The 18609-nt window shown below is 57.9% G+C and overlaps 1 protein-coding gene across 1 annotated transcript in view; it reads right to left on the bottom strand.

The window, feature by feature from the left end:
• Window positions 1-17713, bottom strand: part of ARHGEF17 (Rho guanine nucleotide exchange factor 17) — a 54623-nt gene extending 36910 nt beyond the window's left edge. The window contains exon 1 of the mRNA XM_021704632.2: window positions 14507-17713. Within this exon, the coding sequence (XP_021560307.1) occupies window positions 14507-17713 (3207 nt within the window). The remainder of the gene's footprint in view (window positions 1-14506) is intronic.
• Between the last annotated feature and the right edge of the window lie 896 nt (window positions 17714-18609).

The raw sequence follows: 18609 nt of genomic DNA, 5'->3' as shown, positions 1-18609 counted from the left end.
CCCGGAAAAGAGCAGTCAGCAATCAGGGCCTTCCTACCACTCTAAAACGTCGTCTTCCTCATCAAGTAGGGCCCAGCCCAGCTCTACAGGCCCTTGGTAGGGGACATCGCCTGCTCACTGGAGCCCCAAGGTGGGGTGCTCCATCATCCTGGCTCCTTCAGGAGACATGGCCCCACCAGGGTTTGTCCCTGCCCAGGGAGCCTGGCTGGGCTGAACTTCTGAGCCTGAGGAGAAACCGAAGGGAGAGGCTTGTCTTGCTCTCAACACCCCCACCAGGGCCCTTCTGCCCCAAACAGGGATTCTTTGAGTCCTAGGGGGCTCCATGGAAGTACACAGGGGGAGATATGATCAAGAGGGAGATATGACCCCACCTTCACTTATATCAACAAGGTTCCAAACTGGCCTGTTTTATAGTTCAGTGTCAAGATTTCTCCAGAAGAAAGGATTCCACTATTTTTTTAAAGATTTTACTTATTTGTCAGAGAGAGAGAAAGAGAGCACGAGCAGGGGGTGGGGCAAAGGGAGAAGCAGGCTTCCCCTAGGGAGCAGGGAACCCGACATGGGGCTCGATCCCAGGACCCTGGGATCATGACCTGAGCTGAAGGCAGACGCTTAACCGGCTAAGCCACCCAGGCGCCACCCCACTATTTTTAAGAGTTTGGAAATTACTGCCCCAGGGTGAACTCCAGACTTTCAGGGCTGGCCTTCCAGACTCCCCAGAATGCACCTGACTTTCTCCAGAACCAGGGGCCTTTCATGACACCCCAGACACACCAGGACTTTTTCATCACAAGCCTCTGCCTTCCTGGTTCTCTCTGACTGAAAGGCCTGGCCCCATTTCTGCCAGTCAGTCCTGCTGGTTCTTCAAGGCTCCAGCCGCATTAGCCTCCCTCGCCCTCCCCTACTTTGGCCTCCTTCTGATCCTCAGTTCTCAGATGGGGCTCCCACCTCTTCCTGGGGCAGGAACCTCTGTCTGTTTGTCCTATAGCCCACATGCTAACCCTGCAAACATAGGTACCAGTGGGTGATAACGGAACTGAATTTTAAAGGTTACCCTGGGCTCTCCAAACCCATTACCCAGGCTGATTCCAGAGTTAATTACCCAGGGCTAATTAGAAAAGCTAGGAGCAGCTGTGTAGTCACTCAGCTACCCAACCAGTGACAGCAAGCATCTGGGTCCTCCCCTGGGAATGAGGTCCTGCTCCAGGCAGGAAGTGGGCTGAAGCCCCCTCCCCATTCACCTGGTTCTGGCATTCACTGCACAACACCCAGCCCCACACATTGGGCACTCGGGGTGTCAGCGAAGGGACAGATGGCTCTGTCTGCATTTCTGCAGATGGATAATGACTATTTACATTACTTGTTCACATCTGGCTGTCCCTATCTACTCCAACTTTGCAGTCATCAAAGCTTGCTCCAGGGAAGGTGTGAGAGGTTCTCAGGCTGGGTCCTCACTTCTGATATCTGCACAGATGTCTTTGTGAATACAGAAGTCTGCTGGGGATTGAAAAGAAATGAGTGTATGAGTGTGTGAGTGTGTGTGTGTGTGTGTGCGTGCGCGTGTGGGTTCATGCCTCCATGCTGTGGACCTCAGGCTTTGCCACACTGGGTTCATACTGTAGTCAACTTACCCCCTGGCGTGTGAATTGTCTGTTTAGCGTGTAACCCCATTCCAACCTGCGGGCTCTGCCAGGACTCCTCTCCGCATTTCTACCCCAAGCTCAGGGCCCAACACCGGGGGTTTCTTCTCCAGCACCCATGGCCCAGGCTTGACCACATGGAAGGTGGCCTGACGACTGAGGGGAAGAGGCCACAGTGCTGCCTGAGGCCCAAGAGTTAAACTCGTGGGACAGGGCTCAGGGCTAGGGGCCCAGAGGGAGACTGGGGGGGTGGGGGGAGGCGGCCTGGGCTGGCTGCGGGTCCGGGCCTCTCTGGGCTCTTTGTCCAAATATGGAAGGTTTTTTTGTCTCCATTTGAGTCATGCCGGCCATGGCCCAAGAGATCTGCTTTCCAGATACTGCAGGCGAGGCCCGCCAGCACTGCCTGCCCTGCCCCTACCCACCCCTCCTTCCCCTGCCTGTGGTTCGTCTCAGCACCCTTGCAACCCAGAGCTTTCTCCACAAGCAAGGAGCCCCGGCACCCACCGCAGCTGCACTCTGGCACCAGAAGAAAGGTCCCTGGGCCAATGGGGGAAGGAAATACTCATTCCCTCTGCCTGCCCATCACCTCCTCTTACAGCCCAAGGGCCCCTCATATTCCAGTGAGCCATTCCCCTAGTATTGACTGAGCCACCACTATGTGCTCCTTCCTGGGGCTGGACTGTGGAGTGCAAATCCAGTGGGTTTCCTACGTCCAAAGCGGAGTCCACTCTCTCCTCCCTCGTACCCACCTTGGTGATGGCACCGCCGCCCACCCAGGCAGGCCTGAAAGCCAGGAGCCTGAGTGATGTTCATAGATCCTGGAACCAGACTGTCTGGGTTTTGACTCCAATTCCCCACTTAGTTAGCTTCCCTAACCCAGGTGAACTACTTTATCAGGCTTTGCCCCGGGCTCCTCATCTAGAAACAGGGAGGACAGTACCTCCCCAGAGGTGGTTGTGAGATTAAATTGAGTGGCTGCGTGGAAAGTGCTCAGACCAGGGCCTGGCACACAGGGAGAGCTTGACACGCTTTGCTACCACCACTTGTGAACCCCCACCCGAGTCGCACCATATTCAGTCCAGCACCATGGGCCAGATCTCCTAAGACTTACCATCCACTTCCTTCTTGATCTCTCTGCGACATTAGACCAAATTCACTCCCACAGCCTTGGAGTGAGGCCAGCCTAGGTTCTAATGCCACCACCTCTCTCCTTCTGAGCTCTGTGATCTAAGCTGGGAACCTCACCTTCCCTGGGCCTCAGTGTCTGGTTCCCACCTCACCCTTATCCCCAACTGGTACTGGCCTGGGACAGTACCCTTTGCCATCTGCCAACTCTCACCTGCCTGGGTGCTCAGGCCTGTCATCTCCAGGGCAGAGACCAAACAGTGCTGGTCATGGGTGGTGAGAAGAGTTCCGAGGAACCCGCGAACTCCCCAAGGGCAGGGCCTAGCTCTCCTCCTCCTGCCTTCCCCACTCCCTCCACATTATTTATTTAATAAATGTGTTTTGATGCCCCGTGTGCCAGGAACAGGAGGGCTTGGCAAGGGTGGAGCCACTTGCTCAGAACCATGTACCAGGTCACGGGGTGAACGAGGGGCCCCACCCACATCTCCACACCTCGGAACGTTTGAGGTCTGTCATCCCCCACACTCCCACCCCAGAAGAGAGGGGTTGCAATCAGCTGCCAGTGGAGGCGGGGGTGGTTCCTGACACTCAGGCTTTGATGCCAAGGGGACATGTCCCTATATAAGGCCCTCTTCTGAAGGCCTGGTCCTGGCCACGGATGGGCCTCTGTCCGGCTCTGTCAGAGTCAGGGAGATATAGGGAAAAGAGCCAGAAGGGGCGAGGCTGGGGGAGGAGGGCAGGGAGAAGGACAGAGGAGGGAGGAGGGAAGAAAGCACAGAGCCCCAGTCAGGGAAAGGCCTGGCGGGAGGGAGGAGGGAGGAGGCCTTCAGCAACCCAGGCCCTGGGTCCAGGTGAAGAGGTGGGGCAGGCAGGATAAGGGCTTACCCCGCCCTCCTCCTCCTCCTCCTCCTCCTCCTCCTCTTCCCCCTCTAGCCTTGGGACCAGGCCCAGGACTATTTTTAGCTGGGGCTGAATTTAGCTGTTCCCTCGGAAATTCCTCACCCGCCCCAGGCACCGCCCCCGCTGGCCTTGGGGAGAAGCCTGAAAGCTCTGGTCCAGGAGGAGGGGAGAAGAGGACCAGGGTGCAACAAGGAGCTAGAAGGGTACTTAGGCATCTGATGAGGAAACAGGCTCAGATCAGGCCCCAAATCTGAGTTACTCCTCTCCCTACAGCCTGCCCTCCTCTCCTCCAGGAAGGCCTCCAGGGCTGCAAGGCCAGAGGCCAGCACTGGTCTTGGGGTCTGGGGTACAAATATCACAAGGATACTTTGTGTCTGACTGCAGGACCCACTGTGAGTACTGCTAGCAAGATGGCCTGCCTGTCTACCTACCAGTCACTCTACCCCCAGCTCCTGAGAGCTGGCATAGTCCAGAGCTTTCTGGGACTCTGCCACATCTGGGATTCCTACTTCACAGAGAGGGAGACTGAGACTGAGTGACTGGTCTTGGGTCCTAGCTAGCAAGGCAGCACTGGCCTGCTCCTTCTTCCCCCCCACCCCGCCCCCCGCCCCCATGCTCCCTACCCAGGCCAATGCCAGAAGGAGTGGGACTGGGGGCATAGCCTGGAGCTCTGCTCTTCTCTGGTGACCCCACTGAGAAGCAGGCACTTCTCCCTGGAGCAGGAGGGACTGAAGTTAGACAGGAAGCATATGAGGCACAGGGAAAGGGACCTGAGCTGGCTCAGAGCCCCCTTCCCCTTCTAGAAATACAGAGGAACATTCTGTATTCCTGAGGCAGGGGGATGACTCAGATGACCTCACATTCTGTCCCACTGCCACATTCTCTAACTGAAATAAGGGAGGTGGGCCCTACTCCCCTCATCCCAGTTTCTGATAGGGCCCCTGAGCCTAAATTTAAATTGTCAGGTTTTAACTCCAAATGATTTCCCTTAGTAAGTCCTTTTTTTGCCCCATCCCTGCATCACCTGTATGCCTTAACTCAGGCTTCTCACCTCTTGCTCTCTGCAGTCCACAACCAGAGAATGTTTGTTAATGTGGCCTACCTGGCAATGCTCCTCCTTAGCTCCTAACCTTCCATGGCTCCCCACTGCCCACAGGACAAAGCCCAGGCCATTCAACTTGGCACTTAAGACCTTCAACCTGGCTCCTGCACACACAGCCTCTCCCTGTGTGCTCTGGTCAAACAGAGACCTCTCTGCAGACCTATATCAAGGCTTCTTTTTCCTGCCTGGCTCAGTCCAACTCCCTAAAATGCCAAGTCACCCATGCCATCCCCCCTCTCAAGAATTCCCAGTGGCCCCATATATGCAGCAGTCCAAGTGCAGGGCTGGAACAGCAGTGAGTTGCACAGGGCAGATTGCTGGGCCTGGTCCGCTATGTCTCAGCCTTGGGGAAGACCACTCCCCTTGCTGGTCCTCAGTTTACCCTCTCAATTATGCCAGGGTAAGGGATGCTTAGAAGACACAGCTGACAGCTGGCTTTTCTTTCTTTCTCTCTCTCTTTCTTTCTTTCTTTCCTTTCTTTCTCTCCCTTTCTTTCTTTCTTCCCTTCCTTCTTCCTTCCTTCCTTCCTTCAGATTTTATTTATTTATTTGTCAGAGAGAGAGAGAGAGAGATGGACAGCGGGAGTGGCAGGCAGAGGGAGAAGCAGACTCCCCACTGAGCAGGGAGCCCAATGCTGGACTCAATCCCAGGACCCTGGGGTCATGACCTGAGCCGAAGGCAGACATTTAACCGACTAAACCACCCAGGCGTCCTGACACAGCTGGTTTCTAAAGATCCTTCCAGGTGGACCTCCTGGGATCGAGGGCCCTAACCCTTTTCTTCCTCCTCTTGCCTCCTGGCCTGCCAAGAAGTTGGACATCTCACCACCATGCCACTCCACACCCCCACTCTCAGGGAGACAGGGAGAGACAGAGGGGGACAGTGAGGAACCAGGAGTGAGACTTCAGTGACACAGGCAGCCAAGAAAGATGGAGTCAGTAGGATTTTTGCGGGGGAAGGGTCCCTTCCTGTCCTTCCATCCCTTCCCTTCCACATCTGCTCCTTGACCTCCAGTGCCCTGTCCTGGGAAAGGACTGGATGTTTGTCTAAGGGGGCTCAGGGGGAGGGGTCTCAGCAGTCCCAGGAGGCTGGGCTGTGGGGCTGGCTGGCGGCCAGGACACCCCGCCTCCCTCCCTCCTGCTCCTTGCTGCTCTGGGGCAGGGCCTGCTCACCCCCTGGGAACCAATAAACAGGAAACAGACACCAACCTGGCGCTAGCTCCCTCAGCCTGGCCCCCTCCGACACAGTCCCCCCGCCGCCACTGGTCCAGGACCCGCCCCGCCTCTCCTTGGCCCCAGAATCTCAGAACCAAGAAGTAACCATCTCAAATGCACGAACAAAATCAAGCTAAGAGGTATGAACTCCTGGAAAAAAAACAGAATCCTTCATCCTGAAACCACAAGATTCTACGCTCTGAACGAGCAATCGCAAAAGTGCACGTTCTTAAAGTGGCCACCGTTCTGAGAGCTTCTAAACCTGGGGTCCTGGGCTGACAAGGCAGGACACTGAGGCTCCGAGCTAAGATGAAATGACTTGTTAGTTTTCACCCAGTGAGTGAGTCAGAGTCTGCTCTGAGATGTTAACTCTTATTGGTCTGACCCCAAAGCCCACCAGACCCTCAATCTCCCTGGCCTGGAGGGGCTGTTGAGCCCTGCTTCAGAGGCCAGTTCCAATGGGTCTGGGGCTTTGACCAGGGAGGGCTCTGGCTCTGCTCAGCCTCCCAGGTTGGGGCTGGTGGTAACAAAGCGGGAGGGGGAGCTGGCGAGAAGAGCAAGGACAGTAAGGTACTTGATTCCCCCCAAATGCCTAGTCCTCTACTCTGCCTACCTCCCATCTCCAAAGACCCAGGCTACTGGGCCACGGAACCTACCCAGTCAGTACCCCACCTGCCCTCCTGTCTAGAGCTCTGTCCTCTGCTTTAAGCTGGAAAGAGATGCTGGGAATCTGAGCATCCTGGAGTCAAGGTCTATTTGAATCTTAGAATCCTAGTGTCTTGCCTCTCAGTCCTGAAGGAAGGAAATAACACTTCTTGAGCACTTACTATGTGCTAAGCCCTCTTAGCATGATTTCATTTAATCTTAACAATAATCCTTGGTGGAGTGAGGGGGCAATGCACAGGATCTGTAAATGCTTGCCCTGGGTCCCAAAGCCAGCCTGGGGGGCGGAAAGGATCTGGGTCGTGCTCCTTCCCTCCACATGCCCCCTCCTGGGAAGTGCCTCGGCCTCTCAGGGCATGAAGGGACCCGAAAGGTCCTCTGGTCCAATAGCACCAGGGTCACCAATCCCCAACACGGAGCTCCCGGCACAGGGGGATAGGGAGCCCCTCCCCATCTGCCCCAAAGATGTCCACGTCCTAATCCCTGGAACCCGTGAATATGTTACCTTACATGGCAAAGGGGACTTTGCAGGGTAAGGATTTTGCAAGCAGGAACTTATCCTGGTTGATCCGTGCGGGCCCAAAGTAATCACCAGGTTCCTCACAAGAGGGAGGCAGGACGTACAGGTGAGAGAAAGATGCTGCTGGCCTTGAAGACAGAGGAAGGGGTCATGAAGCAAGAAGTGCCAGCAGATACCATAAGCTGCCAAAGGCAAGGACACAGCTTTTCCCCTAAAGCTTCCAGAAGAAACACAGCCCTATTAACACCTTAATTTTTAGCCCAGTGAAACCCTTTTCTTCTGACCTCCAGAACCGTAAGATAATATTTGTACTGTTCTAAGTCCTAAGTGTGTAGTACTTTGCCACAGCAACAACAGGAGACCAATACACCACCCATCTGCCAACCTAGACTGGAATCAACTCATGTCCCGCTGACCTCAGGTGCCAAAGCAGACTCCCCCTCAGTCTCTCCCTACTTAGGAGCGTCTCAGAGCCACGCGGCAGCCCCACGCCCTGGACAAAGTTTAAAAATCCTGGTGGCCGTAGCATCACCACTTCTGGGGCTAGGCCCCAGCCTGAGCCTCACAGCCTGCCACCCGGGTGGGCAGAGGCCTCATCTGTGTGTGCGCGGTGGAGCCCAGAACAGCAGCTGGTGGCAAGGGCAAGGCCTCGGGGGCCAGACCTGGTGAGGCCCAGCCCCACTCAGCCTCAGTCTCCTCAGCCGCCGAATGGGGCCCCACCTGCCAGCTCTTCAGTCTACAAATTGAGACCTACTTGGGAAAGCTATTGCCTCTTCTACCAGCCCCGGGGGGCGGGGGGGAGCTTCTATCCTGGTGCCCAAGAGCATGGAGGAATCTGTGGCTCTGAGGGGAAGGGACTTACTGAATGCCACACACCAGGAAAGTGGAGAGGCTAAGGCTGGACCCCATCTCCTGATCCCTAGTGCAGACCTTCATGTGCTACACCAAGTCATCCCTGGTGACCCTGGCTACTGGAGGGGGTGGTCGTGGACACCCCTCTGGGAGCTCAGACACCCTGGCTGGGGCCCCAGGCCCCTGCATATGTCATCAGCTGGGGCTCACTCACTGCCCAGGGCCTGGCAGCCTGGCAGTTGTCCTCTGCCTGGATCCACCCCTGGAATGCCCCAGAGGATTGGGGTGGAAATGGGAGGAGAGGATCAACTCCCAAGGCAGGGGCATTGGCTCCAATAGGCTCTCGCTTCCCAGGGGACCCAGAGCCCCCATTTTAGGGCGTGCCAGCAAGGCGCCAGGCTGCCTGGGCACGTTTCCCAATAAGTACGCCAGGGCTTCAAGCCTTTCTGGGAAACATGGGCTCCCCCTTCCCCCACCCTACCACTGCCATTCTAGCCAACTCTGCTCGGTGGGAACTCTGTGGGACCAATGTATGGCCTGGGAGCCAGGACACCTGGGGCCAAATCCCATATTTGAGTCACAGGGCATTAGGCAAACCTCTGTCTACTCTGGACCTGCTTCTTCATCCATATATTGGGACCATGGCAATGCCCACCTGGCTAGAGGACCAGATGGGAGGGACAGAGTTACCTTAGGGTGGTGTGAGCTCCCTGTCCCAGGAGATATGCCAGCTGGACCTGATCGGTGTCGTGGTGGCTGTAGAGGAGACAGCAGTGGGACATGGCGCTGCTGCTTTCCTCACTAGGGCCCTGTGGTGGTTCCACCCTCCTACTCTTTGAGCCCAGCCAGTGTGGGTCTGCAAGGGGCAGTCAGTGTAGCCTACAGCCCCAGGACACCCTGGGGCCTTTATCAACTTCCCCCTCCCCACACTAATCAACCCCTCACACACTGCCCAGCTCTGAGAGCCGCAGTAGCTCTGTGTTCACCTGGAATGCTGGGGTCCAGGCCCTCACAAAACTCTCTGGGCTGCAGCAGAAACCCACTACTCCACCACCTCGGTCCCAGCCTAAGCCACCATCAGCTCTTACCCAGATTATTCCAGTGGCCTACTTACTGGCCTCCCTGCTTCCACCCTGGGCCCCTGCAATCCACCCTGACAGAGCAAACAGAGCAGACTTAGTAAAGCCTAAGTCAGATCAGGTCACTGTGGGCCTACCCCATCTCACTTCAAGTCAATGCTGGAGTCCTCCTATTGGCCTATGAGATCTGCTTCCACCCTGATCCACTCCCACCCTCCCTTACCTCTCTGACCTCATTCCCACTTTGCTCCATCCACACAGTCCTCTGGATAATTTCTCCAACACACTTCTACCTCAGGGCTTTTGCACTTGCTGTTCTTCTCTGCCCAGAATGCTCTTTCCCTGAGATGGCTACCTGGCTTGCTCTCTCTCTCACTTTTTCCAGGCCTCTGCTCAGATCTTACTTCCTGAGAGAGGCTTTCCCAGACCTCTTGATCTAAGATTGTACTCCCTCCCTGTCAGTCTCTACTCCCTTAACCTGCTTTCTTTTGCTCTCTAGCCCCTACCTCTCCCTGACACATAATATATCCATTTACACACAGGTCTCCTCACTAATCTGGAAGCTCCATGAGGCCAAGCCTTTGTTTTGTTTGTTACTGTATCCTCAGGACCTGGGAGAGTGCCCAGCGCATCCAGGAGCTCAGTAAGTATTTGTTAAAGGGATGAATGCATTGCTCTATCAAGGACCCACGTCTCGATTGAAACTCCTACCACACACAACCTGCCGTGTCTTTCCTACTTCCTAGCCTTTGCTCACGTTGTGCCCTCCTCCTAGAACCCTCCCTCTCTTCTCTGGCTATACAAACTCTTCCAGTTTTCAAGGCCAGGCTCCAGGCATAGCCTCCTCCAAGAAGTTTCTCCTGCCAGCCCTCAGGCCGATTCCCCAACATCCTACAGGCCCTTCGGTCTGCTTCTAGATTCTGAACTCTCTGAGTGTCTGGTTCCCCTGGCCTGGGGGTGCCTCCATCTGCTGCAGGGCAGCTTGTGTAGCCTGAGATCACAGATGGGGGGGGGAGGGGAAGGAAGCAGGAGGGGCAAGTTCCTACACTGAGAGGGTGCTGGGGACAGGATTAGCAGCAGCCCAGAGCATCCCAAACCTAGCTCATCCCAGAAATGTGGGGCTGAAAAATGTCAGACTCAACTCTGGTCCATCCCCCAACTCTTCCATGTTTGGGGGGGGACCCATTCCTGGACTGTACTCCCTCCAATAGTCCTGGACCCTTAGGAAGGAGTAGGGGGCGGGAATAAACAGAAGAAAGGGACAGCCCTCTGCCTGTCCTCTCCATCCCACCCTCCTACTGGGTGACAAGACATTTAATTATAGATATTTGGTACTACTCAGAACTCCAAACGTCCTGATTGCCTCCCCTCCCAGAACCAGTTTCCATGGAAAAATTATAGCAAAGAGCCAAGGAGGGAAAGGAGAGAACCCCCGCCCCCATGGGTTCACAGCCAAGGGGACACAGAGAGAAGAAAGGTGATGAAGAGCTGCAACCCAGGCCTTCCTCAGCAAGGCAGGGAGCTGGCTGGGCAAGCTGGGGGTGGGGGGTGGGCATGTCTGCTGGGGCAGGGGGTTGGTGCTTGGGCCTGGCTGTGCCTTGCCTAGCTGTGTGACCTTAGATGCAGCATTCTCCTTTCTGAGTCTCAAAGTTCTTCCCATCCCACCCCCAGGTCCCAGTGAATTAAATAACCACCAGGAAGGTGTTCAGGCTGTTAGGGGTATGCGGGTGACCCCCCCCCAACTCCCCCCTGACCCTGTCCCCCTTACTTAGATGGCAGGCCAATCCCACCAAGAAACAGGGATTGCTTGGGCTCCTTCACCTCTAAGACACTGACATTCTAGGACTCAGCAGGAATCTACCAGCCTGCAATTCTAAGAATTCAGCACTGGAAGATTCTCACAGCTTTTACACTTGAAGAATGAAACATTCAGATATCTGGCATACACTAAGCACTTAATAAATTTTAGCCACTGTTACTGCTATTCCAGTATGCTAAAATCCTGTGAGTCAATCCATCTGTGATTCCGAGACACAAGTCATTTCCTGTTTCTGGGCTAGAATTGTCACAGCTGTCAAATGAGTATCAGTACCTGAGGAAAGAAAGTTGGGCTATAAGACTCTGTACTTTAAGGCCGGGGTAGGGGAATCCCTGGAAAGAAGTCTATCATCCAGGCTATTGCGGGTCTAAGTGGAAATGACAAGGGGTGCGGCAGGGGCAGGGCATGGAGGCTCTGCTGCCTGCTCCCAGCGGAAACACAAGCAGGTGTTCAGAGAATAAAATGACCACGAGCTATTCCTTATTCCCTGGGCTCCTAGGTTCTCACAGCTGTTGCACAGAGCTGCCTTTCCTTTCTCTTCCAGCAGCACTCCAACGCTTCCTGTTTCCGTTGACCACTCTGCAGGCTGTCCTCCCTCAGAGCTTCAAAGACCAGGTTGTCTAACATCCCACTGTACAGATGGGAAAATCAAGGCCCAAGATGACTCTGTCCAGGTCTCAGAGCGAGTCAGAGGCCGAGCCGGGCCTAGTACCCAGGCCACCTGCTCACAATGGGGATATGCCATGCAGAGGGCAAATGCAGCTTCTGGGTTGGGAGAGACCCGAGTTTGAGGGACTCCCCAAAGCCTGGGGTTGGGTCAGGGGCCACCTCTACCCCTCAGGGCCTCTCTTGTTTGCCCCTGGCTGGGTTCAGCCTGGTTTCTGCTTCATCAGCAAAGTGTGAAAGCCTCTTCTCTTCCCTTCTTATTCTGGAGCTCACACCACACCATCTCCACCCACAGCCCAGGGAGCGTGACTGGAGCCCCAGGCCCGAAACAAGGGAACATTGTCTCTTCCACGAAGGCCATAACGAGGGGGTGAACAGCTGCTCCCCATCTTCCTGGAGGCAGAAGGAAGGGTATAGCAGAGGGGATTTGGGCTAGTAGATGGGAGAACTTCCAGGCTTTATGAGGGGGTTGGGGAATTAGGGGATAGTGATTCTCTTCTGAGCCAATTCAAGTCCACCAGGTAATACTGAGGCTCAGAGTGCCCAGCCCTGTGCTCAGAAACCAGTAGGGGACAGGGAGGAGGGGCCACGGCTGGTCACTGAGAAGTAGCTGGGGCAGTGGAGTCTGTTTTTTTCCCCCCCCTCTCTCCTGTCCCCAGGGAGGGAGTGATCACACCATCCACTCACCCTTCAAGAGCCTGCCAGGCAGAAACCATTACCCTCATTTTACAGAAAGGGAAAGTGAGGTATAGGGCAGGGATGTGACTGATCCTAGGCCACACAGGGATCTGGAGCCTCGGCTCAAACCCTGCTCTTCCAAATATAGACTTACTAGTTCTTTTCTCTACGAGGCAAGAGGGAACATCAAGCTAGGTCTAGAAAGGTGGGAGGACTAGAGTGGGCTAAGGTTTGGAGGCTGGAGAGATGCTCTGTTGAGGACAGGGAGAAGCCTGTATTATGGGCAGATATGCCCCACCTCGTAGCCCTCTGGGGGTGGAGGGGGCTAAGCCTCTCCCTGAAGTTGGTGGGACAGGGGGACAATACGAAGGGAGGCAGACCAAAAGCCAATTCTGCAAAAACTCCCACCTCCTCTCTGAGTCTCAATGCTTCTTCTTAGGAGCACCCCCCTCCCACAGTTTCCCTGAGTCCCTTGGTTCATTCTTGCCTTCTTCCCTAATTTAGCCTTCAAGGCTCCCTCAGGAGATAATTATGTGGGAAAGACAGCCGGGGAAGGGGCCCCTGGCAGGAGCTGCCCTTGCCCTCCCCCACCCCTATGTTCGAAAGACAACTGGCACTGGAGTTAGGGGCAATCGGAGCTGTCCCACCAGGCTCTCACAAGGAAGGATAGGTCCAAAATTTCCAGTCTCCCCACTCCCTGCCTGCTGGCTCTCTCTGTGGCCTCTGTGAGAGACACCAGAGCCAGGACAAGGGGGAAACAGAGACAAGGAAAGAGAAACAAAGAAAGAGTTCAGAGGGGCCGTGAGAGTGCTGGGAACAGGGAGTGACCAAATTAGTCCAGGCTTTAGGGCTTCCAGGCTCTTCACACAGGCAGGGAACATAGTGGGAGTGTAGGCTGTGGTTGAAATAACCCTGAGCCATCCCCACACTAGGCCCAGAACCCAAAACCCAAAACCGAGCTTCCATTTCAGAGGTGGGGGCATCATGGCACCTAGAACCTATTGGAACCCACAGCTAAAACTCCAGGGACATCTGAAGGCAGAAGTGGGGGCCTCAGAAAGATTGAGTCCCTTGGGGTGCCTGGGTGGCTCAGTCGTTAAGCATCTGCCTTCGGCTCAGGTCATGATCCCAGGGTCCTGGGATTGAGCCCCGCATCGGGCTCCCTGCTCCGCGGGAAGCCTGCTTCTCCCTTTCCCACTCCTCCCTGCTTGTGTTCCCTCTCTCGCTGTGTCTCTCTGTGTCAAATAAATAAATAAAATCTTTAAAAAAAAAAGAAAGAAAGAAAGATTGAGTCCCTGGGGCTTGGGGTCTGGCAGAGGAAGGGGGAAGCACTTCAGAGTCACCAGGAAGGGGGTGGGGTGGGAGAGATGAAAGCTGGAGGGATGGGGGACCAGTGCCCCCACCCTGCTGCACAGCGGCAGCCCTGCCTGTGGGGGCTGGAGCCACTCCCAAACTCTCTCCAGGCCCCTGTCTGCTGAGCCTGGGCAGCCTCTTTTCTGTCCCTGCTCTCCCCTGAAAGCCCCCACTCTAATCAGAAGAAGCGCTGGCAGACCTCAGGCACAAGAGCGCCTCAACTCCAACCTGTGAACTCCCAAATCTGTGCGGCACCAGCTGGATGGAGACATAGGGACCCTGTCCACAAGCCCCTGCTTTCACAGATGGGGAGGCTGAGGCACAGAGAAAAGCCAGGGCCACCAAAGTACTTTATGGAGTCTTTTTTGCTCCTCCGTAAAGTAATGCCTGTACCTCTCTAATTCTCCCAGGCTCGGGGACAGACCCACGTTTTGATCTGCCGCAGGAGGCCCACATGAGGAAGTACAAACCTATGTCAACTGTGGGCCCCAAGCCCGAACGTCCTACAAGGGGTCTGGCCGATAGGGCAGCACGACTCAGGAAAGACCCTCACCACCTCCTTGTGTGTTTATAAAAAAGAACCAGATAGGAATCTCTAAAACCAGTCCCTGAGAAACAGCTAAAGGACTAGATTAGAATCCTTTGTAATTATCACCCAGAATACCTCGAAGCAGGCGAGAACCTTTGACATCAGCACCAGCAGAAGCCTTCGGGGCCTGAGTAGACAGGAGCCCTGGGTCATTAACACTCTTAAAACTCCCTGGGCACTCCCAGGACCAGGGAAGCACCCTCAGACCTGGGCACCTACCCAGTGAGCACACTCAAAAGGCTCCTGTGGAAGTCGGTGCCCACAGCCCTTCTTTGCCCCCCCAAAGCCCCCGCCCCAAGGACTCACCACCTGTGGCTTGCTGCAGCACTTGCCGGCTGGGGTAGGCTCATCTGGAGCCCGGGCTGCCTCAGGGGGCTTGGCCTCAGCCGAAGGCGGTGCAACAGGAGTCAAGCAGGGCATATCCACTGGTGCCGGGGCAGGAACCTCGCCAGCGTGGAGGGTCAGCATATACTGCTTGGTGACATCCTCGAGTGACGGTGCCTGCAGCGTGGAGTGGGCCCTGGCCGGGAAGCCCACGGGCTCAGGCACAGCCACAGGGGGGCCAACAGTAGTCGGTGGCTCAGGCACCACGATAGGTGTGAAGGTGGCGGGCACACTCGCATGGCGAACGTGTTTGGAGGATGGTCGGGCCCGCGACAGGTTGCTGGTCTGGTCCTCACTGCCTTCCTCTCTCCGTAGTTCCTGGTGACTGCTCCGGGCTGGGCGCTTCTTGGAACCCCGTCGGATGAGCCGTGGGGACAGAACATCAGCCAGTTTAGGGTCAAGGTGGAAGTCGCGGCGGCCAGTGGAGGAGGCAGGTGGGGTCTTGGGTAGGGCCCTCTCAGACTGTGCCCGGCCCCTGGCAGGACTGGGTTCTTCTGGTTCTGCCCGCCGCTCTGCAAGAACGGGCTCACTGCTAGATGGAGGCAGCATGGGCTCGACTTCTCGGATGGGCTCCCCTCCCGGGCCCTCAAATTCAGGCCCGGCCAGCTCCCCACGGCGGCTGGGGTCACTCAGAGATTTCTTCTTCGGGGCTTTGCCAGCAACCCTGTCGTCCACCGCACACCCCGAAGCACCAGGCCCCTGAACAATACTCTGAATAACCTCCTGGTAACCCTTGCTCTCTTCACTGCCCACAGACCAGTCACTGTGGCCACTGGTCAAGCCCTCATCCACAGCTGGGGCCGCTGGAAGCCCTGTCTTGGGGCTCAGCGAGCCCAAAAGGTTGCTATCCACGGAGAACCCAGAGGGCTCCTCGGAGGTGGCAGCCCGGTGGCGCTGTGGAATTGGGTCACTCAGAGACCGGTAGGCCTCACCTGCCTCTCCATTGCTCAGTTCAGTCCCACCAGGGCCTGAAGGAGGGACTTTGCGTCTCCGTCGGAGGGCACCTGGTGTGGGAGGGGTATCAGGGGACACCAGGGCCCACCCTCCCAGACTATCTTCAGCCCCAGGGCCATGGTGGTTGGTCTGGGCTGAGGACGAGGAAAGGGGTCGCCACACCCCCGTGGTACCCAGGCTGCAAAAGGCTGAAACAAGAGGCTCAGGGTCTGCCCCAATGCCCTCATCTGTCAGGCTAGACTCGGGGCCAGAGAGCTCCTCCTGGGACCGCTGCCCTTGGGTCATGTCTCCTGCCCAGACAGGGCTTCCAGGGGGGACATCACTTCCGTCATCCTGTTGGGCACCCATTCGCTGGATCTTCTCAAAAACCTGACGGGCCTCTTGTACATACTGATCCTGGACAACCAGGGGCAGTGGGTCCTCCTCGGCACTTGGGCCTGCCAGCAGGAGCTCAGAGGAGCTGGGCTTCAGGGCGCTGGTGCGGGATAGGCGGCGGGCCACGGGCTTCTCAGAGCAGGTAAAAGACTTTGCCCTCCGAAGGGTGGCCGTCAAGTCTTTGAGTGTGGGGCGGGTGCCAGGTGACGCTGGGGCCGGGGCAGGCGTGGGTCCAAGTTGTGCCCTGGGGCCACCTGCTGCTGGTGAGTCTCTGCCATCTAAGTTGGGGCCGCTCTCGAGGTCACTGGGGCGCCCACCGGGCTTTCGGACCCTGAGCTCTGAAAGGTCTGAGCGAAGGAAACTGAGCAGCGTCAGGGTCTCTGAGGCAATATCTGGATTCGACAAGGACTTCCGCTGCCGGCTCTTGTCCAACTCCAGTCCTCCATCTCTCAATGCCCTCGTGGTGCCCACAGGTCCCTTGGTGCGGGTTCGAGGCTGGGGCCTTAGGAGGAGCCCCTCTCCAGCTCCAAAGCTAGGGGAGCGGTACATGCCCCAGCCCCCAGAACCCCGACTAGCCCATGGGTCCTCATCCTTGAGGGTCTCCGTGCTGGAATAGCGGCTGCTACCGCGGGAGCCTGCTGGGCTGGCTAGGTATGCAGGAAAGCTCACCTTGGCCACGCGGAAAGCTCCCCCCACAGTGTCAGACATGGGCCGGAGTCCCTCCTGAGGACCTGGTCCACAGTGAGGCGAGCCAGTACCCCACTCCCGGGGTCCTTCCTCACTAGAGGCTCTTGGAGATTTGGGGGGCTCAGGACTCCTGGCTCCTTCAGCTGAATCCATGCTGCCCAGATTTAACCCATAACTGTCTGGCCTACAGTCCTTATCCAAGAGGGAGCTTCCAGGCCTGGGTCCCGGCCTCCCTCCCCAGCGGTGGCCGCCCTCACCGTCCTGGTCCTCGTCACTGCCCGAGGAGTGGCCTCCGTGGTAGGCCGGACTCTGCGCCCCGGGCGGCGGCGGCGGCGGGACCTCCTCTTCCTCCTCGCTGGAGCTGGCAGCCGGGCCGCGGCTGACAGGATAGGAGGAGGCGATGGAGGAGGAGCAGGAGCAGGAGGCCCGGGCCCCGGCCTGCGGTTGGGAGAAGCTATGCCAAGAATGTAAACCATCCGCCGGACGCTGCGCCCGCTCCTGTTGCTGCTGCTGCTGCCGCCGCCTCCTCCCCTCGGTCCCTGGGCCGGGTAGCGGCCGCGCGGAACGCAGGCCCGCCAGGGGGAAGCACGTCCGAGGAGGTGGCGTCGGCGGTTGCCGGGGCTCGCGGGCCGGGGGCTCCCACACGGCACCGTCGGGGCTGGGCGTCCCCGAGGCCTCAGAGTCGGCACTGGGCCGCCTGGAGCCAGGGCCACCGAAGAGCTTGCGCATCTCGGTGACGCTGGGCCAGGCGCCGCGCGCCGCGCCCTCCGCCGCTTCTTCCGCGGCCCCGGGGGAGAGGCCCCCGTCTCGGGCCCCTGCGTGGTCGTCGTCCAGGCGCTGCGCGTCGAAGCGCCGGGAGAGCTGGCGCACCGACGGCGAGAGGCTGCGGAGCGGGCGCGGCTGCGCGGGGGAGGCCGGAGGCCCCGACGCCAGTTTGGACACGCGCCGGGAGGGCTGGCCCGGGACCGACGCGGCAGGCCGGCACGAGGCGCGGCGCCGCAACCCGGGGGTGTCCGTGGCCTCTTCCTTCGGCCCGGGCCCGCCGCTCCAGCGTTCCAGCAGCTTGAACGAGACGCTGCGATAGAGCGGAGACCGGGGCGCCCCGTCCGCCATGGTGGCAACACTCACTCTGGGGGGGCTGGCCTCGGGGAACCGCGGCCAACCCCCCCCCCCTTGCGCCCTCGCCCCGAAGGAGCGCAGCAGCCGGGGTCCGAAGGCCTGGGTTCTGCAGCAGCAGTGTGAGGGGATTTGCGGGGAGAGGGCGCAGAGACTCAAGCAGAGGTTTTATCTGCCGCGGCTCAAGTTTCTGAGGCCGCGGGCGGCATCGGCTCCATCCAGCGCGGTCCCTCCCGCCTCAGCGCCGACCCCCGGGGCCGGCCCCCTCTTCGGCCGGGGCGATTCGGAGCATCGCGGCCCGGCCCGGTCCGGGCAGGATCCCAGGGCTCTGTTCCTCGGCTCCGTGCCCGCCAGCCGGCCTGCCTGCCTTCCCTAGCGCTCCCGCTCCGGCTCCCGCTCCCTCCCTCTTGGCTGCTCGCTCCGCGCTCCCTTTTGTTGCAAATAAACTTTGTGGCTGAGGAAAGGGGGTGGGAGGCGGGGCCTCGCGCCCAAAAGAGGGGGTGGGCTCCCGGCGCGCGCAAGGCTGGGAATCGGGGTTTCGGGGGGAGGGAATGGGGAGGAGTCGAAGGAGAAACAAGACTGCTTGAGCATATGCAGACCGAAGCGACCCTCCACAGGACCCCTTCTGGAACCCATTGGCCAAGCTGCCCCCCCAAGGACTCGCTGCGACGCACGAAACCTCTGAGTGTGGTCAGCTCCGCCGACACACAGCCGGGGCTGCGCACCGACTGCGGTTCAGACGCTTCTGCGCGGTAACACCTTCTGCCCAAGGAACCCCAACATGGCAACCTTCGACCCATAAACTGGTACACACCGACATTCAGGTACACCCAGAAACACTCTTCCAGCAGGAAGGGGGCGGGACTCGCCGCCAGGGGGAGCAGTGAGCGCCA

Source organism: Neomonachus schauinslandi, chromosome 11 (assembly GCF_002201575.2).
Source record: "Neomonachus schauinslandi chromosome 11, ASM220157v2, whole genome shotgun sequence".
NCBI classification, from domain to species: Eukaryota; Metazoa; Chordata; class Mammalia; order Carnivora; family Phocidae; genus Neomonachus; species Neomonachus schauinslandi.
Note: the sequence above shows the minus strand (reverse complement) of the source record. Positions and strands in the feature narration are given on the sequence as shown.